This window comes from Myotis yumanensis, unplaced genomic scaffold (genome assembly GCF_028538775.1).
Source record: "Myotis yumanensis isolate MYYU_CA2020_CCGP unplaced genomic scaffold, mMyoYum1.0.hap1 SCAF_1, whole genome shotgun sequence".
NCBI lineage: Eukaryota > Metazoa > Chordata > Mammalia > Chiroptera > Vespertilionidae > Myotis > Myotis yumanensis.
In genome coordinates, this window is record NW_027223752.1 from 101,205,521 (window position 1) to 101,217,994 (window position 12,474).

Here is a 12,474-nt window from a genome sequence, read left to right on the forward strand (position 1 = left end):
CATTTGCATCAAAAAATTCTTTCCATTTCTTCACTTTCATTCTGTGTGAGTCTTTTGTTCTGAGGTGGGTCTCTTGTAGGCAGCATATATATAGGTCATATTTTCTTATCCATTCTTATCCCTCTGTCTTTTGATTGGAGCATTTAATCCATTTACATTTAAGGTTATTATTGATAGGTACTTATTTATTGCTGTTTTTATTCTTTATGCATATGTTCCTCTCTCTGTATAAATTTCTTCTTCTTCTTACAGCAGTCCCTTTAACACTTCTTATATGCTGGTTTTGTGGCAATAAACTTCTTTAGCCTGTTTGTTTGTTTGTGGATCTCTTTTATTTCACCTTCAATTTGAATGATAACCTTCCTTGATTTCAGATCCTTGCTTTTTATTACTTTGAATACTTCATGCCATTCCCTCTTGGCCTATAGTGTTTCTGTTGAGAAATCAGCTGACTTCATTATGGGATTTCCCTTGTAGGTAACTTTTTTAAAAAAAATATATATTTTACTGATTTTTTTACAGAAAGGAATGGAGAGGGATAGAGAGTTAGAAACATCGATGAGAGAGAAACATCAATCAGCTGCCTCCTGCATACTCCCTACTGGGTATGTGCCCGCAACCAAGGTACATGCCCTTGACCGGAATCGAACCTGGGACCCTTGAGACCACCGGCCGACGCTCTATCCACTGAGCCAAACCAGTTAGGGCTTTTGTAGGTAACTTACTCTCTCTTGATGCCCTTAAGATTTTCTCTTTGTCTTTCATGTTTGCCATTTTTTTTTTTTTTTATGTTTGCCATTTTTAACCTTGGTGTGTCTTTCAGTTCATCTTAATTGGGACTCTGTGTGCTTCCTGAACTTGGGTGACATTTTCCTTCACCAGGATATGGAAGTTTTCTGTCCATAATTCTTTAAACAGATTCTCTATCCCCCACTCCCTTTTTTCTCCTCTGATACCCCTATGTAGATCTTGTTACATTTCATGTTGTTCCAAAGTTCTCTTAAACTATTCTTCTGCTTTTTAATTATTTTTTTCTTTTTTCTGCTCTGATTGAGTGATTCTATCTTGTCTTTTGATTCACTGATTTGGTCCTCTGCTTTGTTCAGCCTACTCATTTTTCCTTCCAATGTATTCTTTTTATATATATATTTTTATTGATTTCAGAGAGGAAGGAAGAGGGAAAGAGAGATAGAAACATCAATGATGAGAGAGAATCATTTATCGGCTGCTTCCTGCACATGCATGTGCCCTGACTGAGAATTGAACTGTGATCTCCTGATTCATGGATTGATGCTCAACCACTGAGCCATGCTGGCCAGGCCTTCCAGTGTGTGCTCCATGTCAGATATGGTATTCTTTCTTTTCAACTGGTTATTGTTCATAGTTTCTATATTCTTTTCATGCTTTTGAGCATCTTTATAACCATTACTTTGAAACCTGTTACTGATACATTGCTTGCCTCCATTTCATTTAGGTCTTTTTCTGGAGATTCCTCCTGTTCTTCCATTTGGGGCCTGATTATTTGTCTCCCCATTGTGGCTATCTCCTTGTGTTTGCTTCTATGTGTTGGGTTCAGTGACACAATTGTTAACTCTTTAGGCTGGGTGTCTATAAAGGTAAACCTTGATCACCATATATGAGATTCTGTAGGGCCTACCTCCCTAGGCATGGTTGTTCCCAGCAAGGTCTGGAGCCTGTTGGGATCCCCACTCCGGTGTGCCATTTATGTGTGTAGTTTGGTTGAACTCTGGTGTAGTCTGAAGCCCACCACTTATTGTGTTGGTTCTGGGTCCTTATGGGTGGGTATCAGATGCAGGTTGCTGTCAGACTTTGTGTGTAACTGGCCCTGGGCTACCAGTCTGTAGTTACCACTCTGTTTACTGTTTATGTCTGTTCTACTAGATCTGTGCATGTGTGGGAGGGGCTAATCTGTGTATATGGGGTTGGCTTCTTCCAGCTTTAGGCTGGGGGAAAACCTGTGGTCAGACTTGAGTTTCCTGGAGTTCCTCCTCTACCTATAAGCTACTCTGCCTTCCCCCTGAGGTTGCCAGGCCTTCCTCCAGAGCTTTCTGGAGAGGGTAGACCCAGGCTAGCCTAGCTCAGGCTAGTGGAACCCTTGTTTGGGGATTATGCATTCAGGCACTCAATGAAGGGAAATTAGTCCCTGCTTCAAAGCCAAACTCTTCAGGCTTTGCCAGAGTATCCATCTCTAGTTCCCCTTAAGTGGCTTGCTGCAGGTTTATGTTGGGTCTAGCCTACAGTATCCTCTGCAAGAGCAGGTTCAGCCTCCCTGAGCTCAGGGGCATTGATCAAGGGAGTCTCCTATTGAGGTTGTTGCCAGCTCAGCCCACAGGAGGGGGCTAAGCACTTCCTCCCAGTCATAGACAATAACCTCCAAGTGTCTCACTTTTTGAATGGCCCGCTCTGAGCCACTCTCCTGTCCCCCATGGAATTGCACCCAGCAGGGGTATCTGGAACTTTACAGGGCTGAACCAAATAGTCTCCTTTTTGGGTGTGGTTCCCACAGCCTGCAGGAAGGGGTGACGGGCACTACCTTTCTTTCTCGGGACAATGACTTGGAATTCTCAGGAAGCTTGGATCTGCCTCTCCACAATGAAGTCACAGAGTTCAGCACTCATCTATCTGTGTCCCTGACAGAAGTCTCCCTGCAGACACCATCCAAAAATCCCAGCTCTGTACAGCACTGGTGCCCCTGTACTACCCAACCAAGAAGGAGGGTACGGAAAATCAGCCCTAGAAACCAAGATGGTGGCATAGGTAAACACCGGAAATTGCTGCCTCGCACAACCACTTCAAAAATACAACTAAAAGACAAAACGGACATCATCCAGAACCACAGGAAGGCTGGCTGAGTGGAAATTCTACAACTAGAAGGAAAGAGAAAAGCACACTGAGACACAGAGGAGGTGCAGAAGTAAAGTGCAGAGGTACGGAGGCACACGCAGAAAGGGCTGGCAACTGAGGACGTGGTTGTCTTTTTCAATCGGGAGGGAGACACAAGCTCCCGACTGCTCTGAACTCCAGTTCCGGGTGAGTCTCTGGGGACCCAGACTCATACGGGGAGAAACTGGACTGTCTGGCATTGGGTGGAACTCGAGGGCGGCTTTCTCTCAGAGTTGCTTGCAGTGATTACCGGGACACTGAGACACGGGACCTCTTAGGACAGGACTGAGGATCAGCTATAGCTGTTTTCTCTGCCCTGTTGATTCCCTGAGACCACGCCCCACCCAAGCTGTGCACAGAGGCTTTTGCATATGAAAGGCCTGGCCCTTTGCAATCTGAAAATTACCTAACAAACTGCAGCTGGGTCAGAGAGACCCAGAACTTCCAAAAGAAGGCCCAAGGCCCCACAGCAGCTTTCATTGCTTCACAGTTGGGCCTCATCTGGGCACCTCCAAATCTAAAACAAAGAAGAGGAATCTGCAGATCTCTCCATAGCTCCTGCTGGGTAGCCGCAGGCAGAGGCTAAATTAGCACCTCCTTAGAGATCCAAGAGCCAGTGTACCCAGTGACCATCCAGATTACAACTCCTCAGATCCATAAGGGACACACTCAGGGGGCAGACTCAGTGAGCACCAAAGCCCCACTGAAGCAAGTCTTGCCACAGAAGGGTGTCTCCAGCAAAGAAGTTCTCCCACTGTAGACACAGCTGATTCTTACAGCCAATTGGCCTGGAAGTCAATTCCTCCCAGTGATACCTACAACAATCCAGGCTTAACTACAACAAGACTGTGCACAAAGCCCACAAAGGGGTGCACCAAGTGTGTCCACCTCAGGTAATTGGGGAGGCTGAGCCACTGGGCCCTATAGGACACCTAGCACAGAGAGCTACTCTATCAACACAGGGAAGCATAAAAAATGCGGAGACAAAGAAACAGGTCACAAATGACAGAAATGGAGGAAAGCAAACTACTGGATATAGAGTTCAAAACCACACTTATAAGGTTTTTCAAGAATTTTCTAGAAACCGCCAATAAATTCAGTGAGACCCTCAAGAAATCTAGTAAGGCCCTCAAGGATATGAACAAGGACCAACTAGAAATTAAGCATACAGTGACTGAAATAAAGAATATTATACAGAGTTCCAACAGCAGACTAGAGAATCACAAGAATCAAGTCAAAGATTTCAAATACAAAGAAGCAAAAATCACCCAACCAGAAAAACAAAAAGAAAAAAGAATTCAAAAATATGAAGATAGTGTAAGGAGCCTCTGGGACAGCTTCAAGTGTACCAACATCCGAATTATAGGGGTGCCAGAAGAAGAGAGAGAGCAAGATATTGAAAACCTATTTGAAGAAATAATGACAGAAAACTTCCCCTACCTGGTGAAAGAAATAGACTTACAAGTCCAGGAAGTGCAGAGAACCCCAAACAAAAGGAATCCAAAGAGGACCACACCAAGACACATCATAATTAAAATGCCAAGAGCAAAAGACAAAGAGAGACTCTTAAAAGCAGCAAGAGAAAGACAGTCAGTTACCTACAAGGGAGTACCCATACGACTGTCAGCTGATTTCTCAACAGAAACTATGCAGGCCAGAAGGGAGTGGCAAGAAATATTCAAAGTGATGAATAGCAAGAACCTACAACCAAGATTACTTTACCCAGCAAAGCTATCATTCAGAATTGAAGGTCAGATAAAGAGCTTCACAGATAAGAAAAAGCTAAAGGAGTTCATCACCACCAAACCAGTATTATATGAAATGCTGAAAGGTATCCTATAAGAAGAGGAAGAAGAAGAAAAAGGTAAAGATACAAATTATGAACAACAAATACACATCTATCAACAAGTGAATCTAAAAATCAAGTGAATAAATCATCTGATGAACAGAATAAACTGGTGATTATAATAGAATCAGGGGCATAGAAAGGGAGTGGACTGACTATTCTCGGGGGGGGGGGGTGAGGGAGTGGGGGGTGCGGGAAGAGACTGGACAAAAATTGTACACCTATGGAGGAGGACGGGGGGGGTGGGGCGGGTCAGGGCAGAGGGTAGGGTGGGAACCAGGTGGAGGGGAGCTATGGGGGAAAAAAAAAGGAACAGCTGTAATAATCTGAACAATAAAGATTTAATTTTAAAAAAGAAAAAGAAAATCAGCCCTGTGTAGGATTCCTATTTCTCCATGTGGCTGGTCTCAACAAAAGTGGGGTCCAAATTCCCAGCTCTGCTCGGGGTCCAAACCCTGCAGTTCAGATCAAGAATCCTAGACCTGTGCTGCTCCCAGGCTATGTGGCCAAACCAGCAGGATGGGGAAGTCTGGATGGTTCCATATATGGAGGGAGGAGCTCTGACCTTGCACTCAGGTGGGAAATACTATTTTTTTTTATTTCAAGATACACATTTTATCACTGACTGGGGTTCTGTCAAATGACTTTCTAGAAAGTAGAGAGTCCTTCAAAGTTACTGTTGGTTGTAGCCCCCAGATCTGTCTTTTGCTGGAGCCAAAGACAGCTGTGCAACCTCTCTAGCGATAGGAGTCTGGAGCGAACTTCTCAGACTGGGGCTGCTTGCAGTAGGAGTGCTTATTCACTGGGACGATGTGACCCAGGCAAACAAAATCTCCCTGATTCCCTCTACCTGATGCTATGTGGGCTCTTCTGTTCATCTCTGTTGCTTTTGGTTGGGGATCCCTGCATGGGGATCCCAGGGGGAGGGAGCTTTGCAGCCAGGATATCCCTCTGGCCACTTAGCCACTGCACCTGCTAGCGGGGGCTTTCTCTTTCTGCATCTCCGTTCCTCTTACAGTTCTCTACATGGCTTCTTCATTGTTCCTTAAATATTACATTTTAGATCAGTTATACTTCAGTTGCTCAATAGTTTAGCTGTAAATCCAGTCCATGGCTGGGAGCAACTGCAGGCAGCCTCCAGCTGCTCTGTAGCTGTTTTGAACCTAAATTTGCATACCCTTTAATCAAGAAATGCAGATTTTGGAAATTAATCCCAAGGATCTAATTTGGTATATATCCGTAAACAAGATATTTTTTTTAATATTTAGAAATTATTAAGAAGGTTTCATTGTTTGATTAATCATTCCATCTATATGATGGGTCACTGTGAAACAATCACAATGGCTGGTAGACCTATTTTACTAATAATAATGATAATACTAATAATAGCTTATAGTGATTGAGCCCTAAACGGCATTATTCTAAGGGCTTTACATACATTAAAATACTCCCCCCCCCCCCCCCCCCCCCCCGCCAACACACACACACAAACTAGAATGGGAAGGGACTATAGAGAAAATTTGCCTTCTCTCTACCTATACAATTCAGTACTATATGAATTCTTAATAAGATTTGTGAATTACTTCTATGATAATCAGTAATAATGATATCGTTTTGAAGTTACTCTTTCATAAAATTATAATATATACTATTAAACCCCATTTTACTTGAGACTCTGTGCTGTATTGGAGCTCCTTCTAGGCTTGCAGAAGCTGCTTCTATGCAACTTCTCCCAGCATGGCTGTCAGTGACTTCACACTGGCAAATTGAAATTGGCTATGGCAGGATTACTTATACCATGAAAATTGGCAAACAAAACAAATCAGGCCCTTTTTTATAAAACACAGTCCTGGTTTACCAGCACACCATTGATAGTGAGCCTCAGAGAGATCTCACCATTTTTCCCTTTCTCTCTCCTTCCCTGCCTCCTTCCTCCCTGCCTTCCTCTTTTCTTCCCTTCCTCATACCTCTTAGATATGTTTTAGATATTTACTGATTTTATGGAGTTAGAATTAGCAGAGATAACAGTTATTAAACAACTGTATAAATAATTATATAGATATGTTATGATAAATGCTAAAAATGGGGAGAAATAAATAGAAAATGACATGATCTCCTTTATTAAAGGGAGATCTATTCTTGTCTGAGTTAGCAAAGACTTTTGGGTATTGTTGTTTGTTTTAATTAAAATTGAATAGTTATATTCAATCTTTTCATCTTTTAATTAATCTATTTTTTGGTATTTTACTCACTAACCAGAATGTAATAGAGATGAATGTTCTTTATTATTTTTTCTGGAAGATAATACTTTTTTGAGTATGTGGATGTTGATACTTAAATGTAATAGTCTGATCCTTGCACATTATCTGTTCTCCACATTTATTGTTATCTGTAGAAGGTACTATGCATAAGTAACTCGACATGACTGGTAATATTTTCATCAGCATTTTAAAAGTGCACAAGGAGGTAAAAGTTGGTTTAGTGGTTGATGTTTTTTAAATTATTTGAAAACTTTAGTGCTTTCTCATGTTATAGGAATTTATACAAAAATACTTTTCTCAGTTTGATCTAAGAATAGAAATCCCAAGCTTGTAAATTTTCAGATGCATTTAGTTTTCTACATGTTTTTTCTTCCCTCTCCTTGGCTCTAGAAGTTTTTTTTTTTATAACTCTTTCCTCTAATAATCAGGCTCAGTCTCAAGGAGCAATTACATTTAAGATCATACCCAGCATCAAAGAGGAGACACCATCTAAAGAAGGCAAGGTAATTATTACTTTAAAATCTTTCCTGTGGAGGGTGAGGGGGCTAATGTGTTTTTCATCTACTACATATCTTCTTTGTCATGACAAGTTTATTTTAATATTCTTTTTTAAAATTGTTCTTAAATCAGAGTTAGAAGAATGTTGGCCATTTGATATTTTTTGTATTTATTCATTTTAAATAAAACTTTCTTCCAGATGTTTATCAAAGCCCTCTTTGACTATGACCCTAATGAGGATAAAGCAATTCCATGTAAGGAAGCTGGGCTTTCTTTCAAAAAGGGAGATATTCTTCAGATTATGAGCCAAGATGATGCAATGTGGTGGCAAGCGAAGCATGAAGGTGATGCCAATCCCAGGGCAGGCTTGATTCCTTCGAAGCACTTCCAGGAAAGGTGAGCTACTGGCACGTAATGATGGCCTTTCTTCAGCTGACCTTCTGTTCTCTGCAAAATATCACTCAAGCATAGTTGTGATAAAATAAGCACTAAAATCTTGCCTTAGAGTCCTTTATCCCTCAGATTTGGATTTCTGTTTGTCTGAGTATGAATAATGACCAAAAATAATATGACAGTACCAGATCATATTTGGTTTTTGTTATGAAGCAAATGGAAAATCACACATTAATATCTGAAACTGTATTGATGTGAAAGATGGCAAAAATAAGAATGATTTTGGAGTGGGGATAATTTATAAAAATTTGAAATTAGAGAATTCAGTTCTTAATTTGAGTAGATTGCATTGTGTTCATTTCCCCCTAACTTTCCAGCTCTTTCTTAAGACTTTTAATATTTTGGTATTATATTAACGTTGGATCTGCACTGAAAATTGATAGGCATATTGACCTTCTTTTCCTCCCAGGAGATTGGCTCTGAGACGACCAGAAATAATAGTTCAGCCCCTGAAAATTTCCAACAGGAAATCATGTAAGTTTGTTAATAAGAATGCAGACTAACCAAATCTTGGTATTTATTTTTGATTATTAAAGCAGGTATTTGTGGTAGAATGACAGATCATATTACCTTCTGATAGTTTTTGGATCATTTAAAATAGATTAAAGTGAATCTTTTGAAGAAAGGGGTGTTAGGAGTAATTTGTAATAAATCCATGGCTCTTTAAGAAAAGGACTAATAACTACTGCTCTTTTTGAATTCTGAATTTAGGTATTTTATTTCTCCAAAGCCAGGAGGTTTGGGTAAGATATTTCTTGGTAAAGATTAGGGGAAAAATTCATCACATTCTTGGACACAATAGCAGTTGCGCCTAAGAACAATTAATTGTTCTTCCTCTTGGTTACCCAGAAATCATAGTAACTCTGATCTTTTACTTGTCTGTTTGGAATTATTACCAGACTAGATTAAAATAAAATAAGAGTAAGAAAAAAAATGACATAAGATAACTGAAAAATATAGTGTAGATTTAGGTGCCTTTTTTTCAGCCCACCTTTCTCTCCCTTCCCTTTACTTCTTAACTCTAAAGTCCCCCATCCCATAAATTTTCTACTTCAGCTCTTCTAAATGTTTAAGGTATTTTAAGAGTTAAAAAAATATCCCTTTGTTTTCAGCATGGAAATTGTACATTAAAAGGCAAATGAAAAAAATAAATGGTCCTGGAATTTTACACCAACATCTGTTTTTAGTATTGTTGCATTTTTCACATCTCCTGTTATTTCTGTCAGTTTGTAGAAGCTTATAGCCCAGGAATTACATCATTAGAGAGCCAAACTACAGTCAGTATAAATCTCCCAAGCAAGCAAATACTTCAAGTGCAGCACTGATTCAAAAGCCTGCTTGTTCTTGCTCTGCTAAGTCTGGGCAGAAAGAAAAAAACAAACTTGTTGTAGAATGTCACATGTATTGTGACATCAGAAACTTAAAGTTGAACTAGAACGATGCCTTATTTTAAAGTGTGATGAATTTTCACTGACAACTCACCCAGTTGAAAGGACCTCTGAGACATCCATCTCACTTGCTCTGTGAGAAGTTTAAATTTGGGGCTGCACATTTCTAATATATCTGGTGCATATGGGATAAAATATGTATAACTTAAAAATGAAATTAATGTGATTCTCTTTGAATCTGAATCCATACTCAAATTAGTACAATTTGATATAATTACAAATTTTCATTTATTTAAAAATGTTGATAAATATTTCTTTGAAGAACTATGTAAGTTGAATAGGTTGTCTTTATAGTACATTTCCCAAACTGGTTTCAGTATAGATGTGCACGAATGTGAGGTGGGGTGGGTGTGTGTGTGTGTTTAAGCAATAATTGTAATGGAGGCTTTTTCTGTGTTAATTTGTGTAAATTTTTATATTGATGCTTAAGTATTTGAATTTGAGAAATATTCATTTAAGGATTTATTTTTACTGAAATGTCCTCATTTGGATGTTTTAGTATTGTTCTCTCTTTTTTTGCCTCTTTAATATTATTTAAAAATATTTACTGATCCTCCTTTAACCCTTTCTTCCTTATGTTTTTTTTCTTTTCTTTATCTCTTTCCTATTTTTATTTTTTACTAAACTCTGATTCACTGAGAAATGCATTGTTTGTTCTCATATATGAATGTTATTTATTTTGAATGGAAATAAATCTGGTCAATATTATCTCAGTTAAATCACAAGTGTATAATATATATGGCCATGTTCAGAGACAGTATATTTTTTATGAAAACTAAATAGAAAGCTAATAATTTTATTCTAAAATAATTAAAATTCAATTTTTATGAGCATTTTTAGTTATTAATAGATATTACCAAATTGCCTTCAGTGAGATTGTACTAGGTAACAATACCATCCACAGTGTATGACCATCATTAATTCATTCATTCATTCAAATGGCTTGCCATTGGCCAGGTGGGGCAGAGGGTACATGATGCGTCCCTCTGCAACTCCCAGGCCCTTACAATCTTAGCATCTTCATTGTTTCTTTTCTTTCCTGTCTCATCTTCTTTAGCATGAATAAATACAGTGTTTCAGAACAGTGTCTGATATAATTCACATAAAATCCACTGTTTTAAAGCGTACCACTAGTAGTTTTCAGTACACTTACAAGGTTATGCAACCATCACCATTATTTAGTTCCAGAACATTTTCACCACCCCCCAAAAAAACCCCATTAGCAGTCACTTCCCATGATTTCCTGCCTCTAGCCCATGGCAAACATTAATCTATTTTCTGCCCTATGAATTTGCCTATTCTGGACATTTCATATAGATGGAATCATATAACATATGACCTTTTATAACTGACTTTTTTCATTTAGCATAATGTGTTCAAGGTTCATTCATATTGTGGCATGGGTCAGTACTTAATTTCTTTTTATGGCTGAACAATATTCCAGTGTATGGCTGTATCACACTTAGTTTAACCATTCATCAGTTAATGGGCATTTGGGTTGTTTACACCTTTTGGCTATTAGGAACAATGCTGCTATGAACATTCATGTTTGACTTTTTTGTGACGACACATGCTTTAATTTCTCATGGGAATATACCTACGATGCCCTACTGAAGTTACACATGGTAACTATATGTTTAACGTTTTGAGAAATTGCCAAACTGTTTTCCGTAGCAACTGCACCATGTCACATTTCATCAGCAATGTGTGAGGGTTCCAGCTTCTCCACATCCCTGTCAACACTTGTTATTGTTTGTGTTTTTTTACTATAGCCATCAGCGTGGGCATGAAGTGGGATCTTACTGTGTGTGTGTGTGTGTGTGTGTGTGTGTTTACTTTATTTTTATTGGTGACACTATTGCAGATGTCCCTATTTTGCCCACCTCCACCCAGCCCTCTCCCCCTTCCCTCTGGCCATCACCACACTGTTGTCTGTGTCTATGGGTTATGCATATGTGTTCTTTGGCTAATCTTCATTTGAAATTTTTGTTGTTGTTGTATGAGAAACCCTTAAACTCAAAAGTTATGCAATACTCATGGTACTGGTTTTGAACATTTTTAAAGGCATTTAAAAGCACTTTGTTTTGTAACCTGTGTATTTGATAGTGATATAACTAAATTTTGTAAAGGCCATATGACTCAACACTTCCTGCACTTCAACATTTGGCACTTAAATATTTGGAATAGAACATTCATGTCATCATGCCCTAGGTTAAATTATAGAATAAGGCTATGAAGAAAAACAAAGATGATATAAAATCTTTTATTTTTATGACTGAATAATAATTCATGAAATAGGCTTTAAGAAAAGTATACAATTTAATACAAAATGTCTAAAAGAATAATTTTGTCATGTTGGTGTTTACACATTTATGAAAAACTATTCATATTGATAAAAATTGTATAAGTGCACTTAAAACCTAGGAAGATATTGTTAAGCATTGAATTTAGAATAGTGACTTCAGTCAGGTAATAGTATATATCAAATTGGGCAGTTAACACTTTTCACAAAGTGGTTGCTTGTATTACTATGATTTTACTCTTTATTTGATTTCACAGTGTATCGTTATAACTAAAGTTTGCATGGAGAAAAAGTTCATAGACGAGGGCTTTGGAACTATAGGGGTTCAGTTGATGTCAACATAGAAGTGAAAAAGGACTAGAGAATCCTAGTCCTAGTATTTTTCATTTAGATTTGTTCTGGAGTGCTGGATCCTAGCTCCATGATAAATAAAATCTGGAGCCGAGATAATGCCAATTTTAACACTGCCATCCTTATGCAAAGCTCTTAAGTGTGGGTGATATTCATCTTTGCTGCTTGGTTATTTCCTCTCCTTATCTAATACATACCCAGAAAATAGGCTTCTCAAACAAACTAATTTGCCTTTTGAAAATGAAACATACTAGTACCTAACTGAAACTTAAACTCTTAAACATTCCTAAATCTTAGAAACTTGATATAGGGACTCATCTTCTCTTCCTCTTCTTCTTGTTTTTTTTTTTTTTAATTATTTTTTTATTTTTTGAAGAAATGCTTATTTAACAAAGAAATTATTAATAGAAT

The 12,474-nt window shown here is 38.4% G+C and overlaps 1 protein-coding gene across 1 annotated transcript in view; it reads left to right on the forward strand.

Annotated features, from left to right (window-relative positions):
* Positions 1-12,474, forward strand: part of MPP7 (MAGUK p55 scaffold protein 7) — a 263,960-nt gene that overhangs the window by 173,948 nt on the left and 77,538 nt on the right. The window contains exons 8-10 of the mRNA XM_070428568.1: positions 7,440-7,514; positions 7,709-7,905; positions 8,372-8,436. Coding sequence (XP_070284669.1) covers positions 7,440-7,514; positions 7,709-7,905; positions 8,372-8,436 — 337 coding nt within the window. The remainder of the gene's footprint in view (positions 1-7,439; positions 7,515-7,708; positions 7,906-8,371; positions 8,437-12,474) is intronic.